General features: G+C 44.0%; 1 protein-coding gene across 2 annotated transcripts in view; it reads right to left on the reverse strand.

The window, feature by feature from the left end:
- ccdc102a (coiled-coil domain containing 102A) overlaps positions 1–21,170 on the reverse strand; it is a 102,256-nt gene that overhangs the window by 27,219 nt on the left and 53,867 nt on the right. For both annotated transcript variants that reach the window (XM_049561725.1, XM_049561729.1), the window contains exons 3-5: positions 19,806–20,204; positions 5,040–5,281; positions 3,843–3,951 (exon numbers count right to left, since the gene is read on the reverse strand). In XM_049561725.1, coding sequence (XP_049417682.1) covers positions 3,843–3,951; positions 5,040–5,281; positions 19,806–20,204 — 750 coding nt within the window. The remainder of the gene's footprint in view (positions 1–3,842; positions 3,952–5,039; positions 5,282–19,805; positions 20,205–21,170) is intronic.

A 21,170-nucleotide genomic window follows, 5' to 3' on the forward strand; every position in this document is an offset into this window, starting at 1 on the left:
AGAGGCCATAAGCCATGAGGCCCTTAATCTACTGTATGTGTGCCACTCTGGTTATCTGACACGCAGGAATGTAACAGTGCATTGAGACATTTTCAGAATATATGAAGATCTTATCAAAGCACCAGGAGAAGAAATAGAAGGGGGATGTATTTCTGTCCATGTGCAGCATGTCAAAGCATTATTTTTCAATACTTTGTCATAGAACTACAGATGTATTTTGCTATCCTACTGTATAAAATAATAATAATAATTACATATCTTTCTACATGCTACTGTTTTCTGTTTCGTCATATTCATAAGTTACTGTTTGATTCTCATTCTTTAGCCCACATCCTTGATATCAGATTTGATTCTGTGATCCATCCATCTATTATCTGCAACTGCTTATCCTGTTCAGGGGTGCTGAAGTCAACCCAAGGAACCCTGGGTGAGATACAAGGTGCAACCTGGACAGGTCAATAGTCCATCACAGGGCTGACACATAAGCCCTGTTTCCACCAGAAAGTGCGGTTCAGTTCAGTTCGGTTCAGTACGCATTTTTTCTGTTTCCACTGTGAAAAGTTGTGGATGGTACCAATTGAACCGTTGTGTACCGTCCCCATGTTTGGTCCCCCCTCTGTTGGGGTACCTAGCACACAGATCTGGTACTAAAAGGTGGAGCTGTGAACACTGCAGTCTGATTGGTCAGTAGAGGACGGTCACTCTGCTCAGGGCTGAGTTGTGGCTGGTTTAACTTACATTAGTAAATTTTAACTATAAAGTAAAATGATGTTTTGCTGCCTCTCACAGCAGCTGGAGTCTGAGGAAAATTATTCATTGGGTCGATTGCCACCAACTTTAAAGGTGGAACTTTTACTTGCAATGACATTAAACGCATGAGTTGACGACATGAATCCATCAACACACCTTAAATTTCACTGTGACAACTTTGACCATCACTCTAGTTTTTATTGTCTCTCTTGGATGACAGACACTTTTAGTAATGAGCTGATCTTCAAGCGTTAAAAAATATATATCGATTTAGACCTGATTCTGTAAACTGCATACATGCTAATCCTCGCTTGGAGAAAAAAAGTGTGGCAGAGCATCGTTCCTGTGGGCTACAGCAACACTAAACCCCTGAGCTTGCCTGAGAAGGACTAAATGCACAAATCTGCTATGTTTGAATATCCCATGGAGAGAGACTCTCACTGCAGCCTGTTCTATCAGTGCCACCAATATTTAATTTATTTAATTTATTGTTTGTGGTGGAAACGCTAAGGTCTACGTACCATGTCTGAGGGGTTGTTTTTGGTTCCAAAGGTACTATACAAAAGTGTTTGGTGGAAACGGGGCTATAAGCCATGTTCACGTTACAAACAAATTATGGCCAAAATATGATTTTTTTTTTTTTGCTCTCATGTGACACAGATATGATTTTGTCATAACAGTGTGGACACAGAATTTTTTCTTCCAATCAAATCTGGGTCACTTTCATATGTGGTCCTAAATCTGATACATAACGCGATCACTGGCCATGTGAACGCTTTGAGAACGATCAGAATTCATGTGCCTTGTTCCCAAGATATCCATGTTTCGACGTCATACTTCACTGTGCAGGTGCAGATCACTTATACAGTGTTGGAGCAGTCCACTGAAACTACAGAAGGCTGCTGTGACCGTTCTGCTGCTGCGGTAAGCTGCTCCGGACGTCAGCCAAAAGAGCCCGTTTGCCAGACACTTTCTGGAGGGGACAGCATGGCTACATGCTGTGACAGCGTTGTCATGAAGAGCCAACAGAGTTACTGGACTGTAGCCGCAGATACCCTCAAGTTTTAGAGGAATGTTTCTCCATAAAACCCTCCACACTGCAGCCCCACCACTCCTGACTCCTCTCTCACACCCACACCTCTCTCTCCACAGACCTACAGCGGAACCTGTTTATAGTGATCACATCTGTCCAGGTCAAACTGATCACTACGAGCGGTTTACACTGAACCAGCAACAGCTGTTAATAAAGATGGTGGACAGAAAGCCTATTTCTACGACAGCCAGTTATCCTGAAAAGAACCATGGTTCTGAAGGGCCATTTCTCTGAAAATATGCAACACACTCTCCGAGACAGAAGCACACAGCTTGTTACTGTTATCCACAGTGATGTCAGACCTTCCTACTATGGTGATTATTCGGGACATGAAGCTTTTACCGCTATGTCATTCATTTTTTTGTCCAAATTAAATTTAATTCAATTCAATTTTACTTATAAAGCCCAACATCACAGATCACAATTTGCCCCAGAGGGCTTTACAGCATACGACATCCCTCTGTCCTTGTCATCATCGGTCCCAAATCTCTCATCAAATCTACCCATAACCTCTCCCTCTCCAGTGATGGCTCCACTGTGCTCACCTCCTCCCATGTCCCTAATCTTGGTGTCATCTTTGATCAAACCCTCTCCTTTGACCAACACCTCAAACACATCACCACCACAGCCTCCTCCCGTCTCAGAAACATGGCCCACCTCCGTCTATCCCTCTCCTTCTCAGCTGCAGAGATTCTTATTCATGCATTCATCACTTCCAGACTGGAGTACTGCAACAGTCTCCTCTACAGTACGTCATACAGAACTCTTGAGTCACTACAACATATCCAGAACTCTGCTGCTTGTCTTCTAACACACTCCGCGACCACTTCACCTCCTTCAAAAGGTTATGAGGGATCATAACCTCCACTGGCTCCACATCCCCCTGCGTATCCACTTCAAACTCCTACTCATCACCTGTAAAGCCCTCCACAACCTGGCTCCCTCCTTCCTGTCTGAGCTCCTCCACCAGCCCAATCCTTCCCGCACTCTCAGGTCTGCTGATGCCAACCTCCAGTTCACCCCCCCACCAGGACCAACCACCACACCTGAGGGGACAGAGCCTTCTCTATTGCTGCTCCCACCCTTTGAAACTCACTCCCTAAAGACATCAGAGACTCTCTTCACTCTCTATCTTGAAGAAATCTCACCTCTTCACAAAATAGAACCAGAGTCCAATTACATCATTCCTAGCTACAGTACTCAGGCGGCCGGGCCTGCTTTAGGCACTCTAATTTTTTCAAAGTAAACACTTCTGACCCCGCAGGACACTCAGCTAAGAGCATTGAGCGGGCGCTGAGAGGCAGGGGCTGGGACAGACAGTAGCTCGCCTTGTGACAGACCATCAGCTCAATCCTGAGATCCAACTACGAGCTTTTTGACTGCAGCAACTTTAAGATACTCCATTGGAGCTGGAATTGCCACGGCTGCTGGCACCAGACTTGACCTCCAATTGATCCTCGTTGCAGGATTTAAAGTGTACTCATTCCAATTACAGGGCCTCGAAGGAGGCATCACTGCCTCACCGAGTCGTGAGTGGGTGATTTGCACGCCTGCTGCCTTTCTCGGATGTGGTGGCCATTTCTAAAGCTTGCTCTCCAGAATCAAAACCTCATACCCTGTTACCCATAGTCACCATGGTAGGCACAGAGAGTACCACTGCCTACAACGTCTAAAAACTGTTTTCTTCTCCATCTCTGCATTGTTTCCCTTCTTTAGGATTATTTCATCTTTATATTGTTTTTTTTTTCTTCTTTGTTATATTGTTGTTGTTCTTTGTAAAGCATCTTTGAGCATCCAGAAAACTGCTATATAAATATGATGTTATTAGAAAGATGCACAGCAAACAGTCATGACCATCGCTACAATAAAACTGCCTGTTCGCAAATGTGACATTTTTATTGTTGTTCCAACGCTTGTGTGTGACAAGGCCAATCAAGGCCCAAGATACCATCTGAGAATTCACATAAGTCTTATCTTACATATATCACTGATTTCTTACCTGTTTGAGGGCCTCCTGTTTGGTCTTGCTGAGCTCCTCATATTTAAATTTCCACTGAGTGAGTTCAGCCTCCAGCCTCTCGATGCTCTTACTCAGTGCAAGCTTGTCTCTGGGGAAACACAGGAACACAACACACATTTTTCAACACTCAAACATACAGCAACGTAAAATAAATGTATTTTTCACATTTTAAATCCCCACATTAAGAATCCCTGTGCAGCTCACAACAAAAACAAGGACTGTCCATCCCTGAAATCACGAGTGAAATGTCAGTCACACCATCGACAGCCTGCACTTATGATTGTGAAACATTACACTGCATGCTTATTGGGCTCTGTCATTAACAATCAATGCTGCACATTCACAAACACATGCACCTGTGACCAGCTATACATGGAAAGAGTTTTTGTATTTCCCAGCCAGAGGAAGAGGTTAGCAGTTAGCAGCGATTGTGGTCAATAACCCATCCATCACCTCTTTTACCACAGCTACCGCACATTTGTCAAGTCCCACATTTCACCCATGACACTCATACTTCAGTGCTCTGCCGGCATCTTGTGGCTGTGAACGAAAACATCTCACACAGAAAATAGAAAGTGGAGGATGCACTGTTTGCCTTCAGCTGCTGCACTCCTGACACAGCTGTCAGCAGAGGTGGTCATCACACTGACTGGGTGCAGAATAAGCAGTATGGTCTGCTGTGGTTACAGGTCAGACTGGTCTTTACAGGTTGGCAGGTGTGCCAAAACCTCTTAACAAGGCCATAAAGGAGACAAAACTATGGGTGCAAAACCATACAGTATATACTGAACATCTGTGAGCAGAAAATGAAATAGTTTGGAAGAAGGTAACTGAAGTTTTTTAGTCCTATGTGAGTCTAATCTCTGAGCATAGGTCACCAATATCTTTTGAACAGCAGTGAAAGTAGAACTCAGATCTTAAAAACACTCCATTGCAAGTCCTGTAGTTTGTTTAAAGGTGTACTTAAGCAATATAGTGTTGCACTTATATTAAATTTGTGGACTCAGAAGGGATGGACTTGAAGAGTAATGTTAAAAATTGACATGTATTTACATATATTATATCGTGTTCATCAAGTTGGACAAACTGGATTTTTTCCTGCTGCAACATTTACAACTGTTATCATGTCACACTTCACACTACAACCTCAACAGTTTGTAATCGTCTGTCTCTTACTCTCTTTCTTTCAGCAGGACTTTCTGGGACTCGTCCAGACGAAGCTGCAGGGCGTTGAGTTTGCTGTTATCCTCCTCCACCGTGCTAATGTCCTCCCACAGCTGCCTGTTGCGTTCCTGCCGGCTCAGACCGGAGGATGAGCGTGAGGTGGACGCGTTGACACTGCTTCGACTTTCCCAGGCCTCCTGAGAGTCACCGTCCAGAGACCGGGAGCGCAGGGCCGACTCCAGCGCCTCCAATTCCTGACAGAGCAAGAGACGGAGAGACAGGGAGGAGAAAATGAGACCAGGGTATCAGTTTGTTACTTCACACTGGCGTATTACTGAAACTCAGATATCATAGTGATGTCACTACAACAGTATCCAACAGGGCGAGAAACATGAGCAGTCTAGATTTCGGTGAGGAAAATGTTATCAGGGAAAAGCATCCAAGGTTTAATAAAGCAGGATTAAAGTTTAATCCAAACAGATACTACTGGGAAATAGTCACATATTGACAGATTAACTAGCTGTGTGTACACACTTAATGAGTACTAAAAAAATGAAAGAGAAGTAGACACAATTTAAATGTGGAAATAAGTCCGTGATTGACCCCGAACACATGGGAAAGAAATGTACATATCCACAGATATGGAACATGTAACCACTTTTTAACAGCTCGTTTACAAGTGTGCAATAATACAAATACTAAAATGTTGACGCCTGTGCTTCAGTTCTCACACACTAACCAATGTGTATGGGAACTGACAAAAAAAGTAACGCTAAAAACGTATTGTTAGCCCCCCAAGAGTCAACCGGACATTAGTCGATCAGAAAGATCATTAGTCTGCAAGATTTCGTTGCAGAAAAAAAAAAAAAACAACAAAAATGTGAAACTCTATCAGGAGCTGCGTCTTGTCAAAATAAATCCAAACCTATATGACTGGACCATGTGGGAATTTAATTTGAAAGGACAGACGCAGGAAGTGTCCACGCTCAGCAGTCAGACAGGCTAGTTAATAACATGTCGGGCAGGAAATACAAAGTGTGGGATCGTTTTGAGAAGGTGAAGGACGAACCCAAGGCGATATGTAAACTCATCTTCATTGGTCGACTACAAGCATGCTCGGGCATATATACTGCACATGTATATTTTTTTTTAAGGTTGCGGTGTCATCCTGGAATCAAGTGCATTTGATCCATACACTGATCCATGCCTGAGCCCACTTGATAAGGTGGTCTTGAGTACAGTGTACTCCGGTAAGGTACGCATCAGGTGTGAATACTAACTGTATCTAAACACGGAAGTGGACTGCTATTTATCTCAACCACAAATAATTGCTTACCACTTACGAAACAGTCTCATTTTGATATTCATGCCTCTATATCAGACAGAAGCGCAACCTGCTGCAGACAGACCCAGATCCAGCTTTGCTGCTGTCATCGACCCGCAGTCGGAGCTTCAGCAGGAAGTGAAGAGCTCTGCGCCTAATAGCTGCCACTTGCTGCTTCACCAGTGCCCTTAATGATGATTCCCAGGGCAGCAGTGTTCATCTGCAGTGCCCTTTTCTACACTGTAGCACAACAAAAAAGTCACATAGTGTACTCAGGCAGGGAACGACATTACCAATGTCAAAACTGAGCAGCGAGGGAGTGAAGAAAAGGGCCAATTACATGATACGCACGATACAAATCAATTGTAGCTAACATGAAAACACCTTCAGTCGCAGACAAAGAGGACTCCAGATTTTATTTCAAGACCATGACTGCGAAAATACCACTAAACTAGCTGAGCAAAAACAGAGTGTTGAATAAAGATGGTTATGTTGATCTCAGTTCCTCTGTGTTTGGATTTGTTTGCTATTAAAACAACGCCTTTTGATTATTTTATAGACATTTTTCGTGGTACACTGATACACACACACACACACACACACACACAGTATGTACATGTGGCAATAAAAGAGGTGAATGAAGAGGAATTCAATTCATTCATATTCTCTGTGAATGTTTTATGTGAATGTGGATCCATCAGATCAATGTGAGGAGTGGCTCTGGTTTCCATGTTCCACATTTTATTATAAGTGTGTCACGCAGTGTGGGACCCGCACTGGTCTGGTCTTGGTCTTGACTCAGTCCTGATACAATGTGGTCTTGGTCATGACTCAGCTCAGGTGGTCTTGGCTTCAACAAGGCCTGAAGTTCATCCACACTTCCTCATTTAATAGGCCGTGCTAGAGGCTTAATGACGGGGGACCACTCACAGGGGTGGTTGGTGAATTAGCGAACACACCAGCGAGCCAGGAACATGATAGTCAGTCACAATCGCTCTCTGAGCTAACATTCATCACTGCTTACAGAACATCAGCAGGGATAAAGACTTCCTTTCAGATTCATCAGCCTCATTCCAAACTACCCACATCTCCCGTATGGACTCATGTCAAACTCCCTGATTTTGGAGGGGGGTGATCTTTTGCAACAATATTTCTCTCTTCTCTAAGTCCTCGCTGTTTTCCACTACGCCCTCTGTTCCTCCCGACAAGGCTGCAAATCAAACTGTTTTCATCCAGCAGACCATTTAAAGTTTCTGCCAACGCGCTTTCGCAGCAGAACCCCGAAACTCTTGGGTGGGTTCTCCCGACCAAACATTTTCACATCTCATTGTATTTAATGGCCTTAACAGAAATTAAATTGGAAATGTAAAGCCTTCCCTCCTCTCCACATTGTAAATCTGTCCGCTTTGGCACTGCAGCAGTAAAAAAATCCACATGTTTCCCCACCCTTCATCCTTCACAGCATCTGCCAGATGTAAAATGTGAGGTCTCTTGTCTCCCACAGGCTCCATAATGCTGCGTGGTTCTTAGAGATGATCATCATGCTGCCTTTAAGAGTCTCTCATAAATATCTAATTCTGTGACTGAGAGTTGTAAAGAACTCTACGGCTGAGAAGTACAACATGATGGACCCTATGAGAGAATTTTATTTAGTGGCAGTTGTTGACATTAAAGCAGCACAGAGCTCCTGCAGTGATTATAACATACCACATGATCAGGGCCCTGGATATTAGACATATAAACCCCTTTCAACAGTCATGGGCTGGCTTAGCTTGGCTTGGTTTGAACCATCAGCACAGCACGGCAGGGATTTGCATTTCCATTACAGCAGGGCTACCTGCTTGAAGGTGCATCTTTGACCGATGGTGGCTTGTTTTGAGTGATGATGTTTAAAAGCAGCAGGCTGAATGTTCCCTGTTATTTTTATTGCATGTGTTTTCCCTCGGTAAAAGAAGTTTACCTGTTGGAGGTGAGCTGTTTGCAGAGGTGCAGTAAGAGCCTGTTGTCTGCAGCTCTTCATCAACATCTCACTGTGGCTGTTTCTGCTTTTACTCTTCCTCCCTGTGATATTATTAGACTTGTCTTTATTGGAGAAAAGCCGCTAAAAAAGTTCTGCTAATTCAGTAATAAACACATTTAATTTCCTGTAGATTCTTTCCCTCTGTTATTTTGTTCTGTAAAAACTTTTATTGTGAAGCAGCAAAATAAGAAAATGTTGAGTTTTCGAGCAGCAACTTCACACAACTTCTAATACAGCTGATAGAAACAATGAAACAGTAAATTAAAGCAAATAAAGTAAAAACAGGACGCAGGAGAGAAACTAAACTCCAAACCACAGAGATTCAGTCAGAAGCTACAGAGAGCTGAACACACAGAGACTTTTAAAAACAGCTTTCTCTCTGGTCTCCTTCAGACAGAGCTGAGTCGAATCATGCAACACACATGGCTTTTTTGAGGGAGAGAGGGGGAGTTGTCTGGGGCTGGCTGCAGTCAGCGACACGTCACTGCTACCTGCTTGAGGGCGAGCAGTCCAGCTTTTTGACCTACTCCAAAAAAGGTCAAATTCTGTCACTGTTTGGCTTGGCACAAAACATCTTAATGATAATGGCAATGCAAATCAGTGCACTTCTACGTCAAGTACTACATGGTTGGGAAGCAGAAGCACTGAGATGTTTCAGTAGATTTCATTACAAGCAGCACTGATGACATCTTTCTTCTTAAAATGAAGCCACGCTGTGGACTGATACTTCCTCACCCCCATGACTCAGTGAAGTTTCTAGCAGAGTTGACGCATGAGTTTGACGTCACTTTCTTGTGATGCAGAGCTGTCAGAAAAACATGCCAGCATCAATAAAAGGAATCGATAACCTTGGAGGAAAACGACTGCTATGGATTGGACAATTTGGACCTGGTTCTCGGCTGGTTCTCGGTTCCCACCCCTATTGAGAAAGTTGCATTTTTCTGTTCAATAAGGAAAATAGGTGGAGGAATATTTTTTTATATATGTATAATATGATGTTAATTTCACTACAGAAGAGACTTGATGATGACTAAAATTAGGTGGGGAAAAAGTGGATATATTGATATAGGTATTGATTATCGGGCAAATAAGTTATCACATATCAGCATATCAGATATCGGCAAATATCCAATATCCTGCATCCCTAGTTCATATAACATGTCAGGAAGGTATAAACGTATGAAAAAATAGATACCATCCACGCCTGGACCATATCTGAGAAAAATCAGGGACTGAAAACACGACATCAGTGAAATTAAGAACTGCTGAGGCTGAACAAGAGGCTGAATGAACTCCAGAAACAGAAAAGTTCAGCTGTCTGTGAGCACCAGACCAAAACCACTCACAGCATCTACTGGGTAAAGGTCAAAGGTCACTGACGAGGAGGACGTTCACATTTTATACCAAGAACATTTTAAATCGTTGCCAAGTCTTTCCTGACAGAGACTGGTTGTTATGATTGGGCTGTTGGACACTGATAATTAAACATTTCAGCCACACAAATTCCTCCATTAACTGTCATCAAGTCACTGGAATATTTTCACACCCACTGAGGGTTTGGATTATTTTCAAATCTGTGGGTTAGGAATTTTCTGCTTGCTTTGGGACGATGATACATTCTCTGATAATGTCTGAAACGTGCACTGAGGTCAATCTACTAATCCTGTTTTCCTCAATTTCTGAGAAACTCACACACAACAAAGCATGTGATATCCTTTTAAAATTTTTCCTGTTTGAGCATTTGCAGGTTTGTCAAACAGAAAACAGAGCTGTGGTGCTACTGCTGCCATTACTGGTAACCCCCAACAGAGGGACCCGGTGCGTAGCAGATGTCGGTGAGCCGAACCGTACTGTGCCACATGTGGAAGTACTCAGTGTGTGTGAGAACCAGAACAATGGGAGGGAGACAGGAAATGAGGCTCTGCTGTGAGTGAGTACCAGCTAGCCACATTATCATGGTTTACTTGGTGCGCTACAGCCTCAGTGTATATTTTTGTGTGTGTGTGTGTGTGCGTGCATGTGTGTTACCATGGAAACCCCGCCTGAGCCAGCTGAAGGTCAAGTCTGACAGGCTGTGACAGTGATGTTTATTCAGTGCTGCTTTAATGTGCTCATGCACATGTACGTGTGTGTGTGTGTGTGTGTGTGTGTGTGTGTGTGTGTGTGTGTGTGTGTGTGTGTGTGGTGAGACCGTTTAAACTGCCCAGAAACAGAGGGACCCGGCACTGCTACAGACACACAGTGGGAGCTCGGTAAGGTCCAGAATAACTAGAAAACACAGGAGGTCAAATGCCACTGTTAGTATGACTGTTACCACTGCTGCTACTACTGGGACCACTACAGAGTTCCCTCCATCCATTTTCATCCACTTATCCAGGCAGGGTCGCAGGGACAGCAGGCCAAGCAAAGCACCCCAGACGTCCCTCTCCCCAGCAACACTTTCCAGCTCCTCCTGGGGGACCCTGAGGCGTTCCCAAGCCAGATGGGATAAGTAATCCCTCCAGTGTGTTCTAGGTCTGTGCCGGGGCCTCCTACCAGTGGGCCGCGCCCAGAACACCTCTAACTGGAAGCGCACAGGAGGATCCTGATCAGATGTCCGAACCACCTCAACTGACCCCTTTCGATGCAAAAGAGCTCAAGGGTTTCTACAGATATCTGACACTTCAATTTAATGCTTTAATCAAATTTGAGTCTGATTTTTGGATAAATTATTCAAGTGCTGTAGTTAAGTATAAAGATAATATGTGATCCCGTGCACATGTACAGTGTCATACAAAAGTTTGGGCACCCCTGGTCAAAATTTCATTCACTGTGAATAGTTAAAATAAGTAGAAGATGAACTGATCTCCAAAAGGCATGAAGTTAAAGATGAAACATTTCTTCAATATCTTAAGAAAAAATACTTTTAAATTTCCATCTTTTACAGTTTCAAAATAACAGCTCAGAGTCTTTCAGTTCTTGTTTGGAGGATTTTCACCCGTTCTTCCTGCAAAAGGCTTCTAGCTCTGTGAGAGTCTTGGGCCGTCTTCATGCTCTGCTCTTTGAGCTCTATCCACAGATGTTTAATGATGTTTAGGTTGGGGGACTGTGAGGGCCAGGGCAAAACCTTCCACTGGCTCCTCCTGAGGTCGTCCGTTGTGGATTTGGAGGTGTGTTTAGGATCATTGCCCTGTTGTAGAAGAAGCTTTTGAAGTCAAACAGGATTTTGATTTACCTTTCTAACAATCCTACGAGCAGCTCTCTTGGAAAGTTTTCTTGGTCTTCCAGACCTCAGCTTGACCTCCACAGTTCCTGTTAACTACCATTTCTTAATGACATTACAAACAGAGGAAAGAGCTCCCTGAAAACACTTTGCTATCTTCTTATAGTCTTCTCCTGCTTTGTGGGCATCAGTTATTTTAGTTTTCAGAGTGCTAGGCAGCTGTTTCGAGGAGCCCATGGCTGCTGATTGTTGAGACAAGGTTTCAGGAGTCAGAGTATTTATAAAGCTTTGACATTAGCATCACCTGGCCTTTCCTAACGATGACTGTGAACAAGCCAGAGCGCTAACAAGCTCATTAAGGTCTGAGACCCTGGGAAAAGTTGTCTGAGAGCTCAAATGTCTTGGTGTGCCCAAACACTTGCATGGTGCCCCTTTAATTTTCTATCCTCTTAAATTATACAGAACCAAAATAATACTCTAATCTCGCTTAAAGTGTTGAGAGCATGTTTCCTCTTTAGAGGTAGGATCTGGAGGATTTTCAAACAAAACAAAATATAGACATATACAAATGAAATCCTGCTTAATCATCACCTATGGGCTTCTACTCATGTGTGGTGGTGACTCTGTTTGCAGAGCTCCTGCCCTTTAACTGTATTTTGATGTTTTTGTGAGCTCGGACCGCTTCTAGGCGGAGATTTCCCCAGCCAATGAGAGAGCGCAGGTGCCGTGCCCGAGTGTGTCTGAGCATGCACCAGCGCGAGCCTTGCCTGAATCTCTTCTGTGAAGCCTTCTTCCGTACCTCCGGGCTCCGTACACCCGGGAGAAATGGCGGATACAGACGTACCCACGAAGAAAAGGAAATTAAATGCGAGTGAGGCAAAACGCCGAGCCGATAAAGCACGGACCAAAACTCGTGTGAATATCAGAGTGGTTTTCACCCGCTTTCGAACATTGAAGGAGAGGCTCAGGATGTACAGCGACGTGGAGTTGGCCTGCTTTCTGTTGGACAGGTAAATCCCAAGTACAGGCCGGTTAGCTTGTGCTAGTTTGCTAATTTATCAACTTTTCCATTACAACAACTGTAATTCCTACGTAGTTTGTTGTGGAGGCTAATTCCGACTATCAACCGATGCAAATAACTTTACATTTAGCTAATATATGGCTGGATGTAGTGTGAGGACTAAGCTTTGAATCATTTTGTGTAACACCCAACTGCCGGCAGGGGTAGGGGCAGCGCGCAGTTGAGCCTGATAGGAGGGGCCAAATTTGAATGTGTGTTTACAAACAGCAACTGGAAAATCCTCCAGACCCTACCTTTAACTTCATGCCTAATTAACTACTCGCGGTAAACCAATAGGAATATGCTTATCAAAGTGAGTTAGGTTAATCTACATTTTGCAAACAGGTGAGTGCAAGAACAAAGTTAAAAGACATACAGGTTTAGGTTTAAGAATTTGTAACAACAGTAATGTGGACACGCACACTGAAGGCTTGACTCTATTTGACAAAAAGCAATTAAAAGATAGATAAATTAAATTAGACCAAATGTTTGTGGCAGTTAAGACCTCACAATGTCAAATTTAAGAATACTGAATTACTTTCAATGCCTAATATTCATAAAATTGAAAGATATTAATTAAGGATCTGCAGACACCCTGTTAAAGAAATTATTTTCCAGAACATTTTCATTCACTAAAGGCCATCTCATTTTTGATAATACATGTTGAACAAGGGATCAGTGAAGGTTTTGCAGAACAAGACTGAAGATCAAGGTCAGATTTACTGAGAAAATGGCACTGCTCAAATATGTATTGCTGTTAACACTGAGTTTGTGGTTTAAATCTTGGTGTGTGTTCAGCATCTGATTTACTAAGACTGTCCTTTAGCTCCTTCACTGACTCTGTTACTGCACATCCGGACACACTGCAAATGAAGGCTGGCTCACAGGCTCAGTTCAGCAGTGGAAGATCACCAAGCTCCAGGCTCCAACTGGCAATGTGGCAAATGCCAGATGGGCTGGACCACCTAGTGGGCTGCAGAGCCACCACCAGCAATGTGGGAAGGAAAATTGTGGGGAATAAATTGATCTGCTGGCTGCGGCCTGCTTGATGTTGGAACAGCCCGTCTGATTAGGGGTTACACTGTCCCAAAATTGTCAACAGGCCACCTGAAAGGACAGGCACAGAGGACTCGACCGTGGTCACATCCCCAACCCCTTCAAGTGGGTCTGTCCGTGTAACGCAAGTGGTCAAGCAGGAAAAAATCAAATGAAATCAAGACAGAAAGAGCAGAAATACAAATGTAGTGATGGTGCTACCAGAGCTAGCCATGTAGCAGCAGCACTGCAGATGCTGTTGTATCATATGGCCTTAACTCAGCTCTTATTTGTGGTTGAGAGTGGTGTATTTTGTTAATATGCTGTTGGCTTTAAATAAGTACACCTGTACTGTTAATCCTGTTGCTGAGTTACGGGTGAATTTAATTCAAGTTATTGTGCCGTTGGCTGTAAGTGTTCCTGTACTGTAACTCCTGTTGAGATGCAGGTGTTGTCTGTCTGAGCTTTATGCTGTTGGCATTAACTGTTTGTATGTGCGCTGTAAATCTTGCAGAGGTTCAGGTGAGCCTGGGAGGGGAGTCCGACCCTGCCAGGCTCACAGTAGAAATAATAACGCTAACGGATCTTTATTATAAAATATTTACTTTGGCCATGCTCTAACTCTACCTGAGGAAAAACAGTTTATCTTACTCAAACTATTACTCATAAAATTATGATATTGTAAACTTCAGCATATGTGCAATTATGAATACATGAGGAGGCGATAAACACATTCACGGGAAACTTAGACAAATAATAAAAACAGGAAATATACACAAACCAAATGCACATGAAAATGTCTTGATAAAAGAAAGATCTCTTTTTAAAAAGAAAAATCTGATCTGATAATCTGATCATCTGTTTCTTGTTTTACAAACCTATATTTGAAGCACATTTTGTTTCCCCACTACAACTACAAGACTCCAGCAAATCCCATCTGACAGCGTGACCTCAGTAAATCCAACAGAATACATAATCAACCTCTGTTAACTTGTCTCTCATTATTCCCATGATCCTCTACTGATTGCATATGCAATGAGGAGCGAGATGTACCTTGCAAACACTCACACAGACGATGTGCAAACTGAGAATCCAGGCTGCTGTGTGTGATAAATACAGCACCTGTGTTTGGAGCAGAATGCATCCTCTGCACCTGAAGAACAGGCACAAACTCTGCTGTTTATCTGACCCAAGAGTCCAAGAGAGCCCAAGAGCAACACAAGCAGTCCTGTGAGGCTGTTCTTCAGCACAGCAGTGCTTTGAGATAAATGCTAACGTCAGCATGCAGCAGCAAGAACTCCTTCACTTGGGGCAGTAACTCTCTCCCAACCCAGAGGGGGCAATCCACTGTTTTTCAGTAGAGAACCATGGCCTCAGATTTAGAGGTGCTGACTCTAATCCTGACTGCTTCACACTCAAACCGCCCCAGTGCATGCTGGAGGACACGGTGTGATGAAGCCAACAGAGCCACATCATCTGCAAAGAGCAGAGATGCAATTCTGAGGTCCCCAAACCGGACCCCTTCCTCAAGTGTGGCTGTGCCTTGTGATGCTGTCCATGAATACCCCAAACAGAATCGGTGACAAGGGACAGCCCTGGTGGAGGCCTACACCCACAGGAAACATGTTTGACTCTGAGGCGAGTATGGGGACACAGCTCTTACTTTGGTCATACAAGGCCTGGATGGGTTGTAGCAGCAACCCCAGTAAATGGTAAATGGACTGCACTTGTATCGCACTTTTCTAGTCTTCCAACCACTCAAAGCACTTTTTACATTACATGTCATATTCACCCGTTCACACACTGTCACACACTGGTGGCCGAGGCTACCCTTGATGGTGCCACCTGCTACTCAGTAACCATTCGCATGCTCTCACACACTGATCGAACAGGAGCAGGAGCGATTTGGGGTTCAGTATCTTTCCCAAGGATACTTCGAAATGGGGCCTTGAAGAGCTGGGAATCTGCCAATCCTCTAATAAGCGGATGACCCGTTCTACCTCTGAGCCACAGTCCCTTGGTCCCGCAGTACGCCCCAGAAGGTTCCACAGGGTACGCTGTCAGAAGCTTTTTCCAAGTCCACAAACACATGAGGACTGGATGGGGAAACTCCCACGACCCCTCCAGCAGCCCTACAAGAGTATAGAGCTGGTCCACTGTTCCACGACCAGGACAGAATCCAAACTGCTCCTCCTGAGTTTCCGAGATTCGACAGTCGGTTGCAGCTTCCTTTCCAGCGCTCTGGATAATTGAAGCACACCCCATGTTCTCCTTTTTTAAAAATATGAGCCACAACCCCAGTCTGCCACCCCACAGGAACCGTACCCAACCTCCACATGACACTAAAAAGTCATGCCACATTTTAACAAAACATTTTTTAATTAGCGCTAAACACAAAGTACAGCTGAAGCTGATTATTAGTTTACCAAGTATTTGTTAGTATAGGACAAATTAGGAGACTTTAGGATTGATTCACTGGGCATCAGTAGTATCTGTATCAAGTTTACTTGGGGAAAAAAAAAAAAAAATCCATTCAATAGTTGTTGAGATACTTCCATCTGGACGAAAGTGGTGGACCAACCGACAGCCTCATATTCATAGAGTGACTCAGATACAACCTCACCCTTTTAAACCCCTGACTGTACTTGCTGAGTCAGTTGTTCATTTAGTTTAAATCTGAATTGTGACTAACTGTTTGCACAACTAGAGATGCAGTTCAGGGAAGTGACGCTCTCTCATGTCTTGTTCAGAAAGCTCATTTTGTTGTTTGTGATTCAGACAAAGAATCCAAATTGCAGACAGCTTGGAAAATCAGTTGTCAGAATTCTTTTTGTGCTGTCATGAGAAACTAGTGTAGAGCAGTAATTAACTCTCAGTTTATGGACAGTACCACCTCTTTGACAAGGCTGCATACTATAATGCCTGTTTTATGGCTGAGAGTTACAGAGTCTTTTTTTTTTCAACTAAAAAGCATTTATTAAAGGGAACAGCAGTTTATTTCTGCCCTGAGCAGTGTCTGCTTCCAGTGAGCACCAATCAGACATTCAGGCAGCCTGTTCGTATCCTGAGAGGTAACACCCAGGGCTTCTGTCTGTGAACTTTATTGCTGTGAGAGCATAGACACTGTAAAAGTGGGTCGGACAGAAGTGGGATTTTGAAAATAAAGTGAGGGGACGTGTCCCTTTCATCCCCCGTGGTATCAGGTCCTTGCCGGTGGCAGTGACGCTTGAAAGCAATTATCAAAAATAAAATGTGATCCCAAATGATTTACACCTGAGCAGAGGGACGAACACCGCCAGCTGCTGAGAGGACACTACAGGACAGAAACTAATCTGGGAGTATAGTGACCTCTATCACAGGTCACATAACGATATGGCTGAATGTACTGCATGCTGCACATTTAACACTTCTGGACACATTTCAGTCACATCTTTCATTTTTCAGGAACTTCTGCTGTTACTGATGCTCAGCGCCTGACCTCGCGTTTTCCAAGCAGTTAAAGACACGGTGTGTGTATGGCCCCTAAAGCGACCAGTGGAAACAATTTGAACATTTATTTCAAAAATGTTGTTTTTTATCTCTCAAAATGGTTTTACAACGAACCCAGCTCACATTTGACCCAACTTTGCGAGGAAATTAGGTTCACCAGCTACCATTACTCATCACAGACTTTCAAACCTGATATCAAAATACTCCTAAGTGTTATAACTAGACAGAACACATTTCAAATATCTCTATCTGCGCTGCGGCCCGCTCTACCCACTGAGCTACTGGGTGCCCCGAAGCAAACATTTTTATGTTACATTTTTGTTTCTCTGTCCCACTAAGGATTAACAAATAGCTGTGTACTACCCGACCTCTGTAGCCAGCCAACACCGGCCCCCTCTACTGCTGCAGCAGCGAGTGTGTACAGAAACTGTTTGCAGTGTCATGAGTGTTTACTAAATAAAAATTGGTACAACATTGAGCAACACTTTCCAGAATTCTGCTTTTCAGGCTTTGGTTTGTTAAACACACAAACTGAGCAGAGACTTGTCATACTGGATGCAGTCAGCTGTCACTGGATAGACAAATTAATGATACATAACTGAGGTGATACAGAGTGAACCCAAGACAACTGATACTTGTACTAAATGCCCAAAAAATATCTTAAAAAAAAGAAAAAAGAAATAACCAAAGAGATCGTCCCCATGTGACAGATTCATCCTCAAGTGACAGGCGCATCTCCCTGCAGCTGAAGTTACAGTCAGAGGTGTCATGTCAAAGAGCACCAGGAGCACAAGCAATTAAAAGTTGCCTGCAGAAATTACTGTTCATCTCTACATTTTGTCAGGTATATGCAAAAAGTTGCGCTCCATGACATGGCTGCCAGAGATTGACTGACAGACAGCACTTAAGCAGCCAAAATGGCGGCAGCTCAGGGCTGAAGGAAGTATTCCTGGATGCTGATGTTTTTTTGTTTCTTTCATTTCTACAGGTTGGGTTTGATGGTTTGAGTTTGAGGTATTTGGTTTGTTATTCTGGCCTTGGCCCACTCTGAAGTTGAGTAACTCAGCAGTATGGCCATATTTAACTGTCAATAAATCAATCTGTTTGCACATTTGATAAGTTGTCATTATGGCTGCGTGGGACTTGGGGAAGATGGGGGCGTAATTCATGTTACACCCCCAGACAGGGTGTAACATGTAGGGTTTGACTTCCAGTAATTTGAGTTCCAGACGTTCCTGTTTCACGTCAGCTCTCTGTATTTTTAGTATAAAATGGCCTCCGCAGAGCGTTTCAGAGAGTCTGACGGCTGAAATATGACCCGTGATGGTGCTTAACGCTAATGTCCCATTCAAGTTTGGATTCTCCTCATGAGCGTCTTGTGTGTCAGAACGAATGAGGCAGAGCGAAGCAGCAGGTCAGGTCTGCGTTTGTAAAGAACAAGATATGTTTAAGGTTCAGGATGGTCTGCACAGAACAGGCTGACAGAGAAGAAGTACTGCAGCATCACTGAGCCCTCAGGGATAAGCAAGCATGATGAGAAACTGTGTGTGTGTGTGTGTGTGTGTGTGTGTGTGTGTGTGTGTGTGTGTGTACCTGGGTACCCACACTGCTGTTGTCTCTTAAATAGGACACCCCTCCCCAACACACACACTTGGTGAGCGATCCAACAGGCTGGAGCCACAGCAGCCAGTCTGGCCTACATTCACTGAGACTCCGGTCACACTGGCCGTACAGCAGCGGAGGACACGATCACACTGATATCAAACAAGTCAGCAGCACAGGACACAGCCCCCCATGCTAATTCACATTAGCATATTAAACATTCACACAAAAAGTAAAAAGGGAGCTGAATCTGCTGTTTAAATCACCGAGAGCAGCAACGTTTTCATTATTGATTAATCTGTCAATATTTTCATCCTCTTGTGTCATAAAGAGACGACCTTCACCTGCTCCCTCACCACACAATGACAAGTTCATACTGCTTATTTTCTGACCGACAGTCCACAACCCACAGCTCGATAAAAAAGATAATCCTCACCTGTTTTATAGGTTGTGAGGAGGAAAAGTTGAGTATAGATACAACGTCTGCTGAGGGCCAAAAAACACACAATACCGGACCAAACTACATCACTTAGGCCTTTTAGTTACAACAAGACAAAGAGCAGCAATGGTGTGAGTGAGGTATTTGCATATCAAGTACTCACTCTGTTACGTTGAAATCATGAAGAAAACTTTTTTTCAAGGCCAAAACACACCAGCAGCAAACGCAGCACGTCAAAAAATATGCCCCTATTATTTTCAATGTACAACCCAACATCAGCAGCAGCAAGACGTGTGTCTATTGGCTGGTGAGTCATTGCTCTCGAGAGAAATCAATTTTAATTAGGGGCTCTCCACGCATAATTTAAGTTAATGCAGAGGTGGAGGAAATTTAGATCTTTCAGAAAAGGTAGTAATAACTTTGTGTGGTTGTCTGTTGACCAGCTGCAGCACTAACAATTATTATGGCGGCAAATATTTTATGTTTAGTTGAGACAACTGCGAAGACACACTGCAGAAACACATCTTTCAAGATACAAAGTAATCTCCTAGGAGTGTGCATTTGCAGTGTCGGTGTATTCTAATCTAAATGTAAACTGCAGACTCACCTTTTGTTGAGCCATCTTCTGTCTGTCCAAGTCCACGTCCCTCACTGGCTCTGGCTCTGGAGACCCCGGTGGTCCCTCTCCCACCCTGTCCAGCTTGCCGTCAGTGTGGACCTGAGAGGAGGAGGAGGAAGCAGGGGAGGAGGGAGGTATAGATGGAGAGGAGGAGGAGGAGGCACCGCGAGGGTGTGCAGGGGAGGAAGATGGAGAAGTGGCAGATGGAGGAGGAGCCTCAGGAGAGGGGTCGCCTCGGAGGCGCAGCGTCTCCTGCCGTAGCGTCTCATTCTCTGAGGCCAGTTCCTGCCGCTCCCGCCGGACGCTGGTCAGCTCCTTGGTGAGGGTATCCAGCCGCTGCCTCAGCTGACGGACCTCATCACGTGCACGGTTGCGCTCTGCACGAACCTGGGAAAGATATACATAATACAAGATAAACTAATCAGCCCCAGGCCTGTTGGTACTCTGGAGATATATATCTTTAAAAACAAGTCATGAATATGTACTTTTTTTTTGTTAAAAAAGCTGGAAACCCTAGTTTATTATCAAACGTTACTCAAACAGGAGCTTTTAAAGGGAAATTTCAGTTTATTTCAACCTGTCTCCTATCGTCCTAAATTTGGTTCAAGTGACTAGTGACATACAGATAATAGTTAGCATGTTAGCCGTTAGCCTAGATACAGCCGTAGCGTCAGACCTGTTGAAACGTAAGTGAACGGGCAACCTTCAAGTGCAAAGTTAGTCCACTAAACAAGCTTTTTTTCCACAAAGACCGCCTCATATCGTTAGGATAAATGTCAGAGAACATATAGAAAATGACATGTAAACGTGTTGTCTTACCTTACCGGTGTGCTGCCATGTTTGTTTACCATTTAGCTCTGCTTTCCAAAGCGCAGCCGAAATACATCTCGCCAGCTCTAGATAAAGCCCAGCTGGATACTACTCCAGGTGGAGGTGTCTCGTCCTCGGTCACATCCAGACCTTGAAAATAAGGCTGCAACCGGTCCCATTCCTTGCAACAGAGGCATTCCTCTTCTGTGGGCACTGGGGCACAGCATTCACAGGTACACCACCAATCTCCAGAGCTACGCAGCCTTGCAGCAGCCATTCCTCCTCTCTCGTCCTCTAACGTTACCTGTTGCTCCTCTCTCTCTCCGTCCGGTTCTGCCTTCCAGCTGTTGGTGCTTGTTCAGGTACGCTATGAGATCGCTGCTTGTTCTCGCGATATTTCGGCCGCGCTTTGGAAAGCAGAGCTAAATGGTAAACAAACATGGCAGCACACTGGTAAGGTAAGACAACACGTTTACATGTCTTTTCTATATGTTCTCTGACATTTATCCTAACGATATGAGGCGGTCTTTGTGGAGAAACAGC

This window comes from Epinephelus fuscoguttatus, linkage group LG2 (assembly GCF_011397635.1).
Source record: "Epinephelus fuscoguttatus linkage group LG2, E.fuscoguttatus.final_Chr_v1".
NCBI classification, from domain to species: domain Eukaryota; kingdom Metazoa; phylum Chordata; class Actinopteri; order Perciformes; family Serranidae; genus Epinephelus; species Epinephelus fuscoguttatus.